At 31.6% G+C, this 18,603-nt stretch overlaps 2 protein-coding genes across 6 annotated transcripts; one reads left to right on the top strand and one right to left on the bottom strand.

The window, feature by feature from the left end:
* The first annotated feature begins 342 nt into the window (after positions 1-342).
* sta (stubarista 40S ribosomal protein SA) lies at positions 343-3,042 on the top strand. The gene is made up of 6 exons (XM_011058267.2): positions 343-457; positions 1,273-1,435; positions 1,540-1,751; positions 1,940-2,227; positions 2,407-2,631; positions 2,891-3,042. Exons 2-6 carry the CDS (start codon positions 1,303-1,305, stop codon positions 2,966-2,968), a joined length of 936 nt encoding a protein of 311 aa, XP_011056569.1. The 5' UTR covers positions 343-457; positions 1,273-1,302; the 3' UTR covers positions 2,969-3,042.
* Positions 3,043-6,979: 3,937 nt separating this feature from the next.
* LOC105147335 (piwi-like protein Siwi) lies at positions 6,980-18,323 on the bottom strand. Of its 5 annotated transcripts, XM_087416068.1 has the most exons (13): positions 18,168-18,323; positions 18,065-18,104; positions 17,585-17,958; positions 13,978-14,154; positions 12,253-12,355; positions 11,707-11,850; positions 11,166-11,374; positions 10,884-11,069; positions 10,632-10,802; positions 9,999-10,278; positions 9,474-9,826; positions 8,164-8,572; positions 6,980-7,671 (listed from the first exon to the last, which is right to left on the bottom strand). In XM_087416068.1, exons 3-13 carry the CDS (start codon positions 17,606-17,608, stop codon positions 7,028-7,030), a joined length of 2,700 nt encoding a protein of 899 aa, XP_087272194.1. In that variant the 5' UTR covers positions 17,609-17,958; positions 18,065-18,104; positions 18,168-18,323; the 3' UTR covers positions 6,980-7,027. The 5 variants fall into 5 exon arrangements, with proteins under 5 accessions (XP_087272194.1, XP_087272192.1, XP_011056568.2 ...); XM_087416066.1 differs by lacking the exon at positions 18,065-18,104; XM_011058266.2 differs by lacking the exons at positions 17,585-17,958; positions 18,065-18,104.
* Positions 18,324-18,603: the final 280 nt, after the last annotated feature.

Below are 18,603 nucleotides of genomic sequence, written 5' to 3'. Positions count from 1 at the left end.
GGAACAGGGAACAAAGAACAAAGAATAAGAATTTCAACCTATCAGAAATCATGTATTGTGGAATATATAATTTCTGATAGGTTGAAATTATTACAAGCGCCAACAAATTGATTGTTCGTCTTTGTCGTAAAAATTTACCTTTACATGTAATCGCACCTTAGCATAGCGACGCGAACCGAACAAACCTTACCGAATTTATATCACTGATCCGTGCAGTTACCATTCGAGTATTTTTATCGTCTAAAAAATCATTTTCCTCCTCTAATCTTAAATATAATTAATATTTTTTGATACTTTTTCTTGATAATCATCTTTTCTATATTATTTATTTCATTAAAAAATAACAGCTATTTTGATTTATGACGCTCGCGATTTGCGCAGGCGCAGGACACATACTTGTGCAACTTCCTTTTCTGTTGGAGTCTCCCAACGAAGTCTCCTAGTGGCATCCCATAACGTAAGTTTTATCGCAAATTGCAATTCTGCTTTGTATTTCTATAACATTTAAATAGGTAATTTTGAAACACATAATCACGTTCATTCATAACACAGATATTTTTTTCTCAAATAAAGTGTGCTCTAATGATAATTTTTTGTAATTGGTTTGAAAAAAGATGTATCCCATGCACGTGGCATGCTTTATAATTTTCAATACATTACACGTGGCTTAAATCTTTGCATTTTGTCATTTTAGATAGTAAAAAAGTTGGATATTAACCACAATTTCGAAAACTATTTAAATCTGAAATTACTTATGATTTTGAGGTTAATTCTAGTTTTATTACATTTTGGTTGCCTTCGACGCTTTCAGTGCTTCTATCCTTATTTTGCAAGTTTTGCTTAAAACATGTGAGCAATCAAATTGAACACAGTCTCTTTTCTTTATAGATCTCTATAAATATCTATTAAATAAATAACAATAAATAAGATAAATGATAATAATTATGGCCTATTAGTTGTATTTAATTTGTACGTTTGATGCTTATAATATAAAATCGTTTATTTTTCTAAATTGAATTAATTTCATATAACTCCAAATTATTTAAAACTTATCATATTTAAAGAAAAACTTGTATAAGTTTTAGAATTGAATTATTGAGGAAAAGTTTATATTGCTTGTATGCAAAGATAATGATAAAATTACACTTGATCTCTTTGTCAATTATAGTGAAAATAGAAAAATAAATAATAATCTTTAGCTCTTATTCAATGTAGCAATATATTCTTGTCTCATTTTTAATAATAATTGATAAAAATAAAATCCTGTTTTAGGTTGACTCGTAATTCAACCACAACGTTAAAATGTCAGGAGGTTTAGACGTATTAGCTCTCAAAGAGGATGATGTTACTAAAATGTTGGCTGCTGGCACCCATCTTGGTGCTGAAAACGTCAACTTCCAGATGGAACAGTACGTCTATAAGAAAAGAGTTGATGGCAAGTAATATATATTTTAAATGCTTTAAACATAACTTATATTTTTTATAGGTTTTATATTTTTATATAGGTTTAATTAATGTCTTTTTTTTTTACAATTACAGGTGCTGGTGTAAATGTCATCAATCTTCGCCACACCTGGGAAAAGTTATTGCTCGCAGCTCGTGCCATTGTTGCCATTGAACACCCTAGTGAAGTTTTTGTCATCAGCTGCCGTCATTCGGGTCAAAGAGCTGTTTTAAAATTTGCAGCTCATACTGGTGCCACTCCTATTGCTGGACGTTTCACCCCAGGTGCATTCACCAATCAAATTCAGGTGAAAAACAAAATGAATACCTCATTTAATTTAATTTTTTAGTACAAAGATCAAAGTGATGAAACATTTTATTCCAGAATTAATACTTGTTGATTTCATTGGCTTAATCTTTTCTGATTTTGTTGCAATATTGTTAGATATTTCAAAAAATAATTCATTGCGGCATAATGATTAACTTTTGTTTCTAGGCTGCCTTCCGTGAACCACGTCTACTGATCGTCACGGATCCATCTACTGATCATCAACCCATTACCGAGGCAAGTTATGTAAATATTCCAGTCATCGCTTTCTGCAATACTGATTCACCACTGCGCTTCGTAGACATTGCGATTCCGTGTAATACTAAGAGTCTACACACTGTTGGTTTGATGTGGTGGCTGCTCGCCAGAGAAGTATTGCGCCTGAGGGGATCTATCCCACGTGAGACCAAGTGGGATGTTGTGGTCGATCTCTTCTTTTACAGAGATCCCGAAGAGGTCTGTACCATCCGATTACTATTTTGTTTTAAGTTTATCATAATGATGAAAAAATAAAATCCAGAAACAAATCTGTTGGTTTTTTTTATGGCTTAATCTTTTCTGATAAACATGGAGCAAGTGTTCCTCGATTAATTTCTCTATAGCGATTGATAACGAGTTACGAAACATCTTTCTAGGCAGAAAAAGAAGAACAGGCTGCGAAAGAAATCGCGCCGGCAAAGGAATTCACTGGTCCAGTGGAGACTGCTCCTGCTCCGGAACCTGGCTGGGTGAACGATGTTGAGTCTACCGCCGTGGCCACCGAGAACTGGGCTGACGATGTAGCACCTCCAGCAGCTGCCGCTATTCCTGCAGCTGGCGCCACACAATCATTCCAAACAAGCGGTGATTGGGCTGCTCAGGTAAAGGACACATTCATACTTATTTCCGATTCATTAAATTTAATTGATTTACCTATTTCTCTTTTGACTTATATAGCTCTGTAATTCATTCTTTTATACATGTATTTATATAAAACATAAGACAGTCAACACAAATGTCATTCATATTTATTCATTGAATGTCAATCAAGGACAGAACGACGTTTATATCGACTATCTACTAAAAGGAAAACGGCCATTAATATCAATGTACGCTTATTAATTGACGTTATCTGTTTAGCCTCCAGAGGAGTGGTCAACACCCGTGGCAACTGCTGCTACTCAAAGTTGGGGAGGTGCAAGCAGCGAAAAGTGGTAATTCTGTGCTTGCTAACATCTTAAGGATAATGTACTTTGTACAATGTGTGTAACAGGATTTTGAAACAAACAGTACTACTGTGTACTCTTTTTCCTTATTTAATCTCTTGCCAACATCCTATATCCAAAATTATGATACTCGCAAGCATTATTGAAGTGATTTTCTCTGCTAAGCGCAGTTGGTAGGTGAAAGTTTAATAAGTTTAATAAGTTTAAACTTAATCAGTTTAATAAGTTTCAACTACAAGTTAACTTGATTTTGATCTATTATTTACTATGTCTGTCGCTTTTGATTCAAGTATAACTTAACGCATTCATTAACTTTAAAAGTTGTTCTTATTTTAAAATTTCGTTCGAAAGCAATTTTGCCAGAGAAAAAAATTGTTTTCCTAGCACAAAAAAGAAAATTGTATTATTCCGTGTATGCATAAATTGTGGACATCCTGTATATTTGATTGTAGAATAATTTTATTAAGACAAAAAAATTGAAATTTAAAATACATCATAAAATACTACATTTTAAACTTTACAGTTTTCGTTAAAATATATTTAATAGAGCATTATGGAGGGCACTCGTGCATAATGGTATAATATATATTTCAACTCCAAAGAATATATATGCAGCAATTCATTTTATTACATATATGTTGATAGTTTCTTTTACACATTAATGATATCGAAATGACACCTATATAATCATTTTTCGAAAAATAGATAAACGTCTGTATTTAGAATACAATTTGATTATTTAAATGTTGAAATGGACTTTGTATTAGAATAATTGAAACTTTGTATTAGAATAATTGAAAATTGACTTAATCACATATAAATGAAATATTTTGTACTGTAATAATTTAATTCCAAAATATATCATTTAAGAATAATCCATCGACACCAATGAAAATGTCAACTTTTTTTAAAAATGTATCTTTTTTTGTTCTTAAAATTATGAACGTCTAAGATTTTATCCAAATGACATCATACGTATAAAAGTTTGTTTTCTTCCGAATATTTTTGAACATTTTACGTATTTGTGATTTGAACAAGTTCGGATAAAATTTATTATATATATCTAAACAAGAATATTAGAGTCCGATCGAAACTTTTGCTGAAATTGAACCGAAATACTCAGCTACATGACAATTTTAATCGAAATCGAAATTAGAAAATAAGAATCCTATAAAAGATGTACAGATATACTCATATATCATACATTTATATCATTTATTGAAACAATAATTAAATTTCGGCTGAAATTGAAAACCGAAATTTCGGTTGTGCTAATTTTGGTCAAAGAATATAAGTACTTCTCCAAAAATATCATAATTCAATTGAAACAATAGGTCTTTTTTATTACACACTTTCTGAACACACAGTGCAATAAGAAACAGTCCTAATAATTACACATATTAAAATTAATATTTATAAAGAGTTATATGGTTTCAGTAGAAACTGACACGTAATGAGCGTTCGTTTTCAGTTTCGGTAAAAGTTTCAATCGAACTCTAAAAAGTATACTTACAATATTTTTCATTGTCGTTAAAAACATTCTTTCATAGATGCAATCAAAATTATGCATATTTATTACAAAAGTATAATAGAAAAAAATATACATTTTATGATCATCATTTATTTGTAAACTTTGAAATCAGAAGAAATATGATCCATAAATATAACTTTGGACTCATTTCAAAATATTTTCTACGAGGAAAAATTTACTTGATATAATTCAGTATATATATATATATATATAATGTCACGTGTACTATATATATTTCGAATAAAATTTTCCTCGGAGAGAAATTTTTTGGAATGTAGTATATAAAACGTTAACTAAAATAACGTTTTTTGGAATGTAGTATATAAAACGTTAACTAAAATTTCTACTTAAATTGATTTATGATAACTATCGTAACATAACACATCAATTTCATTTGCTTGGATACTGTACTGTATCCAAACGGAAAAAATTTCGAAAGCAATGATTACAACATATAAAGAGGTAGACAGTGTACAATAGAATTTTAGAAATCGAGTATTGTATCATCTCAAATATGAAAGTTATGGAATACTCTTCACTGCACATTAATTATATCGAGTATATAATCATAATATATATGAAAAATAAATGAATCTTTTATTACAGTGAGAGCCTTAAAAATTTCAGAGAAGTCGGGACGCTTAAATCCATCTATTTAGTATATATTATTAGGTGTACAACTTTGCTTCCGCCGTTTTTCCGAAATTCGAGGCTTTATGTAAAAAACTGGTTATACATTTATGATTCAAAGCATTGTCCATCGCTGACCATTACTTTCTCCCATCTTTCGGGTAGCGTACGAATCCCGCGTCGAAAAAACTGGTCATCTTTTGAGGCGATCCATGAATCGATCCAATTTTTTACTTCTTCATAAGACCGGAAGTGATGGTCAGTCAGGCTGTGTGCCATTAATCGAAACAAGTGATAATCAGAGGGAGCAACGTCTGGAGAAATACGGCGGGTGGGGGAGGACTTCCCATTATGTGACCACTTTCGCAACATGGGGTCGAGCATTGTCATGCTGTAAAATCACTTTATCATGTTGTATTGTGGCCGTTTGTCTTTCAATGCTCCGCTCAAACGCATCAATTGCGTTCGATACTGATCGCCTGTGATTGTTTCAGTCGGTTTTAACAGCTCATAATACACTACGCCGAGCTGGTCCCACAAAATACAAAGCATGACCTTGGAACCGTGAATATTCGGTTTGGCCGTCAATGTGGAATCATGGCCGGGAACTCCCCATGATTTTCTGCGCTTGGGGTTATCGTAATGAACCCATTTTTCGTCCCCAGTCACAATGTGATGCAGAATCCCTTCCGTCTTTGCCTTTCAAGCAGCTGTTCACAAGCAAACAAACGCCGTTCAACATCTCTCGGCTTCAACTCGTACGACACTCAATTTCCTTGTTTCTGAATCATTCCCATGACTTTGAGGCGTTTTGAAATGGCTTGTTGAGTTACTTTCAATGATCGTGCCAATTCTTCTTGATTTTGACACGAGTCTTGATCAAGTAATGCCTCCAATTCTGCATCTTCGAAAATCTTCTCTCTTCCACCGCTATGCCGGCGGTCTTCGACGTCAAAATCACCTTCTTGAAGTGTTGAAACCACTCACGACACGTTCTTTCACTAATAGCAGCCTCACCATAAGTATTTGAGAGCATTCGATGAGCCTCAGCCGCAGATTTCTTCATATTGAAGCAGAAAATTAAAACCTCTCGCAAATGACGAGAATTTGGCTCGTAAACTGACATTTTCAATCGAGAATAACTTTATGATGCAGACACAAATCGACTAATATTTCTATGGGGTTATGTTGACAGATGCCCAAGTTTATTGTATGACGTCTATGATCTATTTATTTCGACCACCACTCATCGCTAAAACCATCTATAGGAAAACGGCGGAAGCAAAGTTGTATACCTAATAGTTTAATTTTTTCTAAATAAGTTTCATGTATTCATGTTACTAATTCATGTATTCATGTTATTAATTCATTCTCTTTATGAAGTATTACTTCATAGCAATGTTATTTTTAAAACTAATAACAGTACATGTATGCCATTTGATTTTTTTTTTAGTATTCCAACCTCTCTAAGAAATTTTAATTACCATAAAAATAAAACTTCGCTCCCGTAAGAAACCGGCCTGAGATATAATACTGATAAAAGTTAGAAGATAAATCGTGGATTATCTCCGCATCTATCAATATCTATTGTTGGAATACTAACGTTTCGCGAACGATGCAGTTCACTTCATTAAGACGAGAAGCACCCTAATACTGGTTCATTCATGTAAATTTACGAAACATTGGCATTCCAGGAATGAAATACAACACGGAAATAAACACGGAGATAACCCGCGAAATACATAGCTTCTATATAGGAAGTACCCGTAAGTAACACAGATTATTACACACTAAAAAAAAAAAAAATAATAAAAAAATAAAAATAAAAAAAAGGTGTAATATTAATTAAAAAATAAAATGGTGTAATATTAATATTACAAAAAAGTGGGATTATAAAAAATATAATGTGTTTTGTAACTGCGTATCCGGCGCCCGGTGAATGAATTTACTCACCAGGAACGCTAATTTATGAGCATAGTGGCAAGGTGCCGGTACTCTAACGGTACTTGAACAATTGTAATACATATGCGTCAGCTTATATGTAAGACGTTGTATCTTGTCAGGATCCATACCTAGAGTATCGTAAATAACGCTATACGCAGTGGGTGTTACTGTTCCCTGCCGCACCTTCTGCGACACGATAAAGAAATCGTATTTGATCGGACTTGTGATTACGTCGTCGACTATTGTGCCTGGTTCCGGATTATCGTTGTTCTCAAAGAAACGTGTATTCAATCGCTTCGTGACTATTATGAAGGCCATTCTGTATCTATCTGGACCACCGTACAATCCGTCAAGCTTCTTTTTAATCTGTATAACTTCACGGTCCATGACTAAGGGAACTTGACCTTCACCGACGCCGTCGCGATAAATCACAATGCGCCCTGGCAGAGTTTTGTTTAGCGCGTAGTACGCTTGTGCAGATTTGCAAATATTGTCAGAAAGGTCATTCGACAATTCTTCACCGGTATGATGCACGTTTACCGCGCTAAAATATTGTGTCATGCGTCTATTCAGAGTCGCTATTGTAGCACCTGCAACAGCAAATTCAATATTAACGATGTGCATAGATAAAATAATAACCGTAAAAATAATAACTGAATTATTTTTTATTTTTAAAAAATAAAATGTTGCAAAGTATATATTTTTATATTTACATTCTTATTCTTACAGAACAATTGATAACGAGATTAAGACAATTTGACTTAATAAATTTTAGAACGCATTCATTAAAATATGTATTGATTAAATATTAAATTTGTATTTTAATCGATAATATTTTATTATCTGTATCTTATACATAAATAAAGAAAGGTCGCATTTTCTTAATCAGATCTTTGTATAAATTTTGTTTCGAATAAAATTAATCTAAAAAAAGTTAAGAAATCATAAAGTTAAAACATACATGATATCAAAAATCGACAATTTAAAATTTAATTTTTACGATTAAATTTAAGAAATTATAAAATTACATGCAATTTTGACATTTTTTGTGTAAAAAAAACTTTGAGAATTTTATTACTCACCAAAATCTTTGTTCCTCATTGTTGTATCATGGCAAACATCGAACCCGATCATCATTAGCCCTTCCAACGGAACATCTACGTACCACGGTGCTCCACCCAATTTACAACTCATTTGTATTGCTATTTTTGTGGCAATAGATTTAATGTTTTTGTGCGTCATTGTTCTCGTCAAGCAAATCTGTGATGGGACAGGTCGGTCAACGCAGCATTTTTTCTTGATTGCAGAGTAGCGATCACTGCGATTGTTTGATACTGCGCAAAATACCAATTGTGGTATTTGTCTGCTAAGAATTTGTTCCAGTCTTTCGTTATATGTGCCCGGTCTGTCATCACGGATATATTCGGATTTTGGTTTATCAATTTGAAACTGTATGCCTGCCGCTACTTTTAATAAAGTTGGAATAAAATTCTGAAATAAGATATAGGTTAAAATAAAAATTCAAAATTTAATCAATATTTTAATACGTGTTTGAAATACCGTGCACAATATTAAAAACATAACATTGATTTACACAAGACCAGTGTTTTTAAAATTCCTTTTAATTATGTACATGTAATAATAATAACAGATAATTTAAGATAGATTAAAGAGAGAGATCTTTAATAAAGATTTAAGCAATGTAAAAGTAGAGATATATCAATAAAATACAATTAGTTGTCCTATAAGAATATAAAGATACTTTGGAGAGAATTTTCTTGTCTTTATCTTTTACATTAAAAATTAAAAGATAATTCTATTATTTTTTCCATGTATACATGCATGTGCCAATGACAGAAACATGTATATAGTTATGTAATATAATATTATATAAAGGAAGAAATTATACAAAAATCATAAAGTTCTTGTTCTTTTCAGCTAAATTTCTTGCACGGTTCATCCCTTTTCTTTTTTTCTTCATTTTGGAGCAAAAAAAGAAAAATCAATACAAGAAATTAAACTAAAAAAACAAATTTATATAAAATAAGATTCTCTTATATAAATAACTTATATAGATAAGATTTTATATAAATAAGCTCCCTTTTTCTTTTTTATACAGCTTTTTTCCTTTTTTTTTTAGAATACATTGTCCCAGAATCTGATCGGATATCCGATTCAAAAAATTGCCTTTCCTGATATCTGACAGTTCGGATCTGATGTTACATTTTTCTTTTCGGATATTCGGATATCCAGTAATTTGACGATATGATGCATCACTAATATATATTATACACATATGTATATATGTTATAAGTACATACATATGTATATAAATTTATCTATATATTTATATTTAGTGATCGTAGTAGTATTTAAGAAAGATCTGCAATACCTGTTCGAGAGGTCTATCCCTTTCCGAAATCATGAAGACCCACTCTTTCAATCTTGGAGAAATTACACATTTTTTGTTCATCATTGCTCTCGTCCAATCACCTTGTTCGGCATTGGCAGATATATCCCCGCCGAAATAGATTTTCTCATTAAGTAACTGCCGCGCAGGAACTTGAAGCAGCTTGTTATCTAGCTGTAAATTCCATTCGGATAATTCTTGCTTGATAGTACGTTCTTCACAAAGCCTTTTATTAAATCTTAATAATTTCTCAATACGCTTTCCAGGTTGAAGACGTGTCTCAACAGCCAAACTTGACATGAGTCTGTAATTTTCTCTCATGGAATCAGTCAAACCTGCAAATAAACAATAGCATCACATTAGGAATAATAGATAAACTATACTTCATAAATTTATAATAGCAAAGAAAACATTTTTTTGCCATTAAAATGATGAAGACGAAGTATAATAAAAGAAATAATGGAAAAATAATAAATGGAAGTTATCAATAAAATAACGTATCGTTACCTGTTGCACGACACAATTCTGGAACTAAATAAACCCGCTCTCCCTCTTCAGCTTGTCGATCTTTCCTTTTGGATTTCGTCACTAGCATTGGATGTCCAGAATTTCGAATCTTAATATCATATTTTTTTCTGTAATAATCTATATATGTTATATTTTCGCCGTTTTTCAAAGGAAATGAGTTGCTAGGAGAAGCTGAGAAATCTACGTCCTCAATGCGGTATGTATTGTTGTTATAATCGGTAAGAACTACAGTGCCGATTACAGCATTACAGAAATTTTCCTGCAGGATACATATACACATATATATTTATTTATTTTTGCAATGCAATAAAAAAATATAAAAGTATTATTACGAATAATTAAAATAAAAAACAAAATAAAACTCTAGATAATTTCATTTAAAGATCCTATTTCCTCGCTACATAAGAATACATTATAATTGTATAATGTAAGAAAGAAACTCACATGATTTCTCGCTTGTAATTCAAGTATAGTTCAAGTATAATTCAAGTATAGTTACAATGAGGAAACTATAACAATGTAACAAAATTTAATCTTCTCGAAAAAAAAAGTTATTTTTATAGAAGAATTCTAGCAAAAATCTAAAAAGTTTTAAGACAAAGTGCAACTTACTCTGAATCTACCATGGTCTTCTCGATAAAAATTATTCAGAATATCTCCCAAAGTTTCCAATCTCATAACCTTATTCGATATCTCGACACACATTAAAATATCTCGTTCATGTTGACGAATAGATGATATATATCCTGGCCACAATTCTAATTTGTGTTCCGGTAAAATAATCTATATTAATACGATAGAACAATTATTTCTTGAACACCGAGTTTTCTCTGAACACAACAGTGCATCTGTGAATGTACTTACTTTACTTCCAGGATCAAAATAATGGCGACCGACCAATTTTAGCTTTAAATTTTCGTAACATTTTCTCACAAGTATATTAAAGAATTGAATATAATGAGGATCTCCTACCAACATATCACCAACAAGACGAACAGTAATTGTTATATGCTGTTCATCCGATTGTCGAGTTGAAGTAAATACCATTCGCTAAAAAATATTTCGATTACATTTAAGCACTTAAAAGATGCATAAACGACATTCATAAGAGATGAATACTGTATCATCTATGCCTTTACTACTTACATCAGATAATCGGCAACTTGTATACATTACAGTGCCATCAAAGATATATGCACCAATATTCTTTTGATGTACTTTGAGTAAAGCTTTACGCACCATTGTGCGATCTTCTTCAGGCGAAAAATCAACACGATACTGATAAAGAGCCCAATCAGTTGCTTTAAGTACTTTAAAGTAATTTACTTTTATTACTTTGTGAGTACCAGATGTACCTAAAAATTAGAGTATGTACAAAAATGTAATTTTCGTAAAATAAAAATTTTGTATGTTAATATTGACATCAAATTCAGAACATTCGAAAATAGATATCGAAAAATAATTTTAAAAAATGTAAAATGTCTATAAAGTTAACACAAGCTGGTTATGTATAATAACATTTTTATTCGACATAACAATATAATAAATGTTTCAACTTTCGAAACAAATATACGTTTGTTTCATTTCTACTTAGATTTATCTCTGTTAATTTAAGAGATAAAAAGGCATGATCACTTATACGGAGATATTCTGTGTATACATTATTATATTATATATTATTGCTTACCTTTCTTATTCTCTACATGACTCGGTTTTGTCACAAAAATATCTGCAGGTAAGATTCTTTTGCCACGAGCTGCACCTCTACCAGATGCCACAATAGCTACAGCACCAGCACCAGCGCCTGCACCAGCATCTCCACTACCGCCAGCTACGTAAAAAAAATTCGTCCTTTGTTTAATATCAAAGAAAAAACATACAATATAAATTTTTAAAATATTTCGATTATAAAGATATATATAAAGTCATAAACATCTAAAATTGTGTTATACAAAGAATATACTTATTTCATTTACGTATCATTGTATTACGTATCATTGTATATACCAATGTCTTTTTATTACAGAAGAAAGAGTCTAAATAAAAATCTTGTGTGTATACAATTATTACACAATTATTACACAATTTTATTATCAATTTTACGCCTAAAAAAATTTTATTAAAATAATGAAAAATTAAATAAAATAAAAAATTCCAATATATTATGTTTGCACCGTATAGAATAAATTTAAAAATGATAAAATAAAAAAAATAATAAAATAAAATTATGTACCAGTAGGTTGAATACTAAGTTTCTCTAGACCTCTGCCTATTTGTCCAATTGTTGCACTGTCACCTTTTTCACCAACACGTTGTATTAGACCGCGTCCAGTACTCTGACAAAAAAAATTAGATTTATTTAAAAATTGACGACTATTGTTCAATTTTTAACTTCCGATTTCTGATTTATAACTAATGACTTCTAGAAAGTCCATAAGAGGAGGTTCTACTTCGGAGAAAAAAATCAATTTTTTAAATATTTTTTTGCATCTCTGAAGTGTAGAATATGCCTGTGAAAGGATTTTGTAATATTCAAAATGTTAAAACAATTTATGACTTGTTAAACTGGATTTTGCATCGAAAATTAAATGAGCTTAACGGTACGCGCAAAAAAAGCAAGGATCGAAAGGACTCAAATGCAGCAAAATTTGTTCTTCAAACACAGGAAAAATTGACATATGGACCAGGAATCGCTGATTAAATGTAAGTTGCAAAATATTGTAGTTAACTAAAATCATTATAAAATAAAATTTTTTTTTTTCGAATTATGTTTTTCAAACTTGCGGGAAATATACAGCTTCAATCATTGAAGATTGACTCGATGTTTTTTCCCATGTAAAATAGACAATTTTTATGAGGCCATGAACTTAAAAATCATCATCAGTCATAAATTTTCCAAAATAACTATTTCTTTGAACAGGTTGAAAATGAAAAAAAGTTCGTGAAATTTGATAATTTCAAATGATTGTCATTCTGTAAATTTTCAATTTTTTTAAATGAAATGAGGTTCATGGCCCCAAAATTGTAATATATTTTAATAATTTCATTGACTTTTTTGTCTCAGATAAATTGTTGACAGGATTTTTTGCCAATAATTGACCACGTACGTGCGCTGATGCATTCCTATATACAGCCATTTTTTAATTAAAAAAAAAATGTACGCTGAAATATGTAAAACAATGCCAAAACATTATTTGGTATCTTTTTCCTTTCCTTATAAAAAAAATTGATAAAAAATACATAAATTTTGAATCTCTAGAGTAGAACTTTCCCTTAAGAAATAAATTATTATTGTAATAGTTATTATCAAGTTGTATATATACACTACCAAAAAAATTACTTACTTTGCCTCCAAAAATAATCAACTGTTTTATAATTTTTTCGATATGAAGAGACTTTTGTTTGCAAATTGCACTTAAATGATAAAAATTAAACGATTGACACGTTATCATTTATTTAATATTTCTAAGAAATGTTAATTAAAAAACATTATGATCTTAATGCAATTTACATCTTTCGTATTTGAAACAACAACTGTGGGCAAAACAACATTTGCTTAATTCTACTTTGTAGCACATAATAGATGTACTGTAAAGAAGAAATTTAGATTTTTCTATTTGTTTTTTTTTAATATCGAGTGCTATTCCGTGAATAAAATAAAAAAAGACATATTTTTTCTTCAATGTTGAATAATTTAGTAAAAAAAGTCATACAACATTCAATAAATACGCAAATTAAAAATAAATTAATTTTTTCAAGAACTATATACTGCTTTTGTGATTTTCAGCGAATAGTTTTCAAAATTATTGGAAAAAAATTGCAGTTTTTCTTTTAATGCTTTGAATATCGCTTTATATCTTTGAAACATTTGAATGTATGATCATATGAAATTTTCGTCTTAAATTTGTATGAGAAACTGCTTAAAATCTTTTACAGTACTTAGAATTCTGTATATTACCGATTGTGTAGCAGGTTGTCCTGGTCTGCGAACAGCTCCAGTGCTCACAGATGCCTGAGCATGTGGAAGTTGCTGCTGTTGCTGCTGTTCCTGCTGATGCGTAGAACTTGTCTGCTTTTGTGATGCCCGTCCACGGCTTGCTCTTCCTCTTCCTCCTCCTCGTTGAGACATTTTTATCTAAATGATTGAAATGTTGGAAAAATGAATAAATAAGATTGACAGAAAGACAAAATAGAACAAAAATGCCTAATCTCTAAAAATAATTAAGAATAAAAGTTCAACAAAAAATTTAAAGGTTAAAAAATGTTTTAAAAAATAATACTTATATTAAATATCTGTTAAGATCGACATAATGCGTAATATCGTTATACATGTGCTACGTTCCGTTCATTGCAGATAGAAAATCTATAGTATACTTGAACTATAAATTTTTTTTAGTGATAACGGAACACAGTCGTAACGTGACCGGATATTTTCAGATTCAAAATAGACAACTTTACGTTTGGAGAGGAAAAGAGAACATATGAGGCTGTAAAGATAATTACAATAACATTTTTGAAAAAATAATACAATTATTCTCACAGTTTGATATCCATATTTAGCGAGATAGCTATAGCGGGACAATTCGGGAGCGGGATATCTGATCGCATTTTATATGTATATTCTACATATACATGAATACATATACATATATATAAAATGTTTATATATTTGAAATCAAATAATATATTGTAACAATTTTACCAAGTTATGTTGAACGTTGAATATCGCTTTTAATTTTCGAATTATAATATCAGCAATTTCGATTCTTTTTGGCAGTGTTCTGAAATATTCTGGATGAAGCTGTATAGGAGCTTCTTCAATTTTGATCCGGGATCAAGTAGCTAGTAACATGAGAAATTTCGTTTGGGGAGAGGAAATTATGATACTATTGCAACAGATGCCTACCCGAGTGTCAACCAGATGTCACTCTATTCATGTTTAGCAAACAGTAAACAAGAATGACGTAACGGGAAGCACCCAGGTCCAGAAATCTGAATCTACATTCCTGATTGGTAGGAATTTTCTGGTCTCTTTTCCTAATCTAAAATAGCTAAAATAGCTAATAAATGTGTTTTTTTCCTAAACCTATATTCTGAATTGGTGTATGTACATACACTGCAATAAGTTAAAGGACCATGACAAATTTAATTTTATTTTATTAGATTTCCGCATATTCTGTCCCGCCTGTTTTGATCTTCTAATATTATTATACATAGAGCACAAAAAATTTAAGATTATATAATTTTGGATAGGTTGAAATCATGTTATTTCTATCGCTATTCCCTCGCATTGTGTCTGAGGCTTTACAACCTTATCATTACTGTTACTGCTCATTATAGACGACGCTTAAAGCCCATTCTTTGTAAGTGATTATAGTTGTAAGAATTAAATAATCAGTCATATGAGGAAAATATACGATTATCGTTAATCAATTCTTACATTATAAACTATGTTTACGCAATTGTAGAATGGGCTTTAGACAGATATAATTTGTTTTACTGTAAATTATTGCACTAGTTCAGAACTTGTTTCAAATTCTTCGAAAAAGAACAGACTTAGAATTACTACGTTTGGACAATTCCAGTGTTTCCATCCTTGTTTTATGTCTAATGAACAATAAAGATCGAATGATGATCATAAGGGTGTTATTAGGACGTGTTCGGAAAAGCAGAAAACGAAAAAGTAATAGCCAATCAACTTACGCTGGTAATCGACAATTTCGGCTTTTTGTACTATTTACTACTAACGCGAGTTCTGATTGACCACTGCTTTTCCGCTTTCTGTTTTTTTTTGTCAAGGTATAAACCCCTTACATGAAGCGCGGAAATGCAAAAATGCGGAAGATAAAATTAATTAAACTTTACTAGATTTCTGGTTGTTTTGTTCTGCCTATTTTGATCTCTTTAATATTACATGGAGCACAATTTGAGCGGAAAAGCAGAATGAGGAATTAGAAATTATTAATTTTTAACGGTATTTATTGATTAAAATGCTTGATTAAAATGCTATTCAATACATAAGCTGAAAAGATAAACATATTAATAAAAATTGCAATGAATTAAGTGAATACAATTTTTTTATATGAATACAAAAGGGTATTTGTCAGGCTGGAGCAGAAATTTACAATGGAACGGAACAGCGCGATCAATTCCAACTCTACAGTCATTACTCTGCTTTCTTTTCTGTTTGTGATTGATCTCGCCGTCCGCTGTAAATTTCCACTCGTGGGACGCCAGTCTCACTATATCGTTCTGCTCTTACGTAGAAATTGTCCTCCATGTAATATTAGATCAAAATAGGCGAAACGCGGAAATCTAGTAAGGTTTAGTTAATTTTATCTTCCATATTTCCGCGCTTCATGTAATGGCACCTCAAGTGCTTAAAGCGTCTGAGCGATCACACCTCTGAAAAATTTGTCCGTTTTTCATCGTAAAACCATGTGTATACTCAGCGAACGAACATCAAACAAACAGTGAACAAACTTTGTTATTCATCACATAAAAGTTACATAAAATTTTTGTTACATAAAAGTGTAATTGCTATGTGCAAACGAACATCGAATTTAATTGAATGTTAGTATTCGGTGCGATCAGAAAAAAGAATAAACTGCTTACAAACACAAATACGAATGTATTCGTATTCGTTTGCTAGATGTACGATCGCGCTGTTCCGTTCCGCTGTAAATTTCCACTTCATGGGATACTAGCCTGACAAATACACTTTTGTGTACATTAAAAAAAATTGTATTCATTTAATTTATTGTAATTTTTTCTCAGCATGCTAATTGGCTGCAAAACAGAGAGATTGTTCAATCTATAGCCAATCAACAAGCTAGAAAAATTTGTTATACAACACAAATAATTATTGATCTGTTTTTTGTTCCTACACTAGGTTGTTAGAATTTTCTTTATTTTATAGAGTAAAGTGTCTAACCCCTCGCAGAGATTATCATCTAAGATGACAAATCTGCTGCATGGTAATGTAATTTTTTTTTCTACTGGAAAACCAAGCAGAGAGAATAATAACTCTCTCGCTTCCGACAAATATCAAACATTTACCTATCTCAGTTTAAAGTTCCAAAAGTGTTCAGCCACAGAAAACGAAACTTACGTAATATTAGCCTTAAGGTCACATGACGCAGCAAATTTCGTTATAACAGAGGTTATCCGAAAATCGCTTCCAACAAGTTCGGACATGTATCATATAAACAGATCACACAATGGTCGATGGTATAATGACGATAGGCACAAAAAATGACTCAGGCAAGAAAGGCTTACAACTGTAGGTCACATTGTAAAATTCCGATAAACGTAAAAAATAGAAAATTTTACAAAAAATATTTAAAAAAAAATTACGTAAAATATGGGAACAAGATTTCATTGGAGATCTAGAATCTTCAAGCCCGTAGGTTAGGTATTGGAGATTGAGAGAAAATTGAAGAATAAAACTAAAATTCAATCATAATCAGAATAAACGACTAATCTCCAATTCGCAATTTTTAATTTCTAACATGTATGATCTGATAAGTTTTACAAAACTACAATTTATTATGAAAATTACGTACTTTCGTTATCAAGCCATTGTTCATTTATCGTTGCTATGCAACGTATTAAACAGAAGTCACTTTTTAATAAAGATCGCCTGGCGGCGCCGGGCATTCCCCGCTCATTTTTTGTGTAACTATAAAAATTTCCAATCGTCTCCGGTTGTAGAAACGTCTCTAATGTTCTCCTCGAAATGATCATAGTTCTCAAATGCCATACTTGTCTCACGTTACACTTTTCTTAGATAATGTCTGCTATTTCCTCGTGGAACACGAATACGCGCGCTTAAACATACGAATGTCCTTAGCGTGCCAGTTGTGAATTTTCTTGTACTCTTTTAAGTCCTACGATAGAAAGTATCGACTTCTTCGCCTTGTTGGTTCACTCGGATAAACTATATAATAACAAGATCGAACAAAAATTAAACATGCTTGCATTATTTAACTCGATACTAAGACCCAGTACTTTTGGACGAAACATATAATCTCCGTTGCGAATACCTGGTCCTGTTGCATCAAATTAGATCGCACCAAGGATGACCTAATTCGACACACAACATGCATACAAATTGTTGTACGAAATAAAACAGAATGGATCTCTTACCTATTGATAGTTTCCTCTTTTTTTTAATGCTTTCTCGTTTCGTGCGACCTTCTCGGCCGTCTCCAAGATCAGAAACCACCACGTTACGATCTAAGCGACCAAAAATGAATGTGCTGGCGAACATCACTCCGAAGACTGAGAAGGGCGTGTTTTGCTACGATAAAGATGCTTTGATTGGCAATACCTGAACAGTAACGTGACGTAATAGCCAATGAGCGCGACGCTATGTATCACGTGACTTTTGAAAATATGGTCTCACCCACGCGAAAAGCTTTTAGGTTGATTTTTTTTCAGAATGCGGGACACAGCGATGTTACGACAATAAGCCCAGACTTATCGCTACGATACGTGACAAAATAAAGCTACGGGAAAGGCGGCTTAATTGATAATTCGATAATAATATTTGTCGAAGTAATATCTCAAGCGACCAATAGGA

The sequence above is a fragment of the Acromyrmex echinatior genome, chromosome 19 (genome assembly GCF_024713525.1).
Source record: "Acromyrmex echinatior isolate Ae372 chromosome 19, ASM2471352v2, whole genome shotgun sequence".
Taxonomy (NCBI): Eukaryota; Metazoa; Arthropoda; class Insecta; order Hymenoptera; family Formicidae; genus Acromyrmex; species Acromyrmex echinatior.
This window is presented reverse-complemented; position numbering and strand designations above follow the sequence as displayed.

What these genes read in the sequence shown, in the direction of transcription:
- sta (XM_011058267.2), top strand. Translation starts at nt 1,303, where the DNA reads ATGTCAGGAGGTTTAGACGTATTAGCTCTCAAAGAGGATGATGTTACT. An exon ending in CTATAAGAAAAGAGTTGATG is followed by an intron (nt 1,436 to 1,539) that starts GCAAGTAATATA and finishes TTACAATTACAG; the next exon opens with GTGCTGGTGTAAATGTCATC. An exon ending in TTTACAGAGATCCCGAAGAG is followed by an intron (nt 2,228 to 2,406) that starts GTCTGTACCATC and finishes ACATCTTTCTAG; the next exon opens with GCAGAAAAAGAAGAACAGGC.
- LOC105147335 (XM_087416068.1), bottom strand. Translation starts at nt 17,608, where the DNA reads ATGAACAATGGCTTGATAACGAAA. An exon ending in TCATGTAGAGAATAAGAAAG is followed by an intron (nt 11,375 to 11,706) that starts GTAAGCAATAAT and finishes TCTAATTTTTAG; the next exon opens with GTACATCTGGTACTCACAAA. An exon ending in GGGATAGACCTCTCGAACAG is followed by an intron (nt 8,573 to 9,473) that starts GTATTGCAGATC and finishes ATCTTATTTCAG; the next exon opens with AATTTTATTCCAACTTTATT.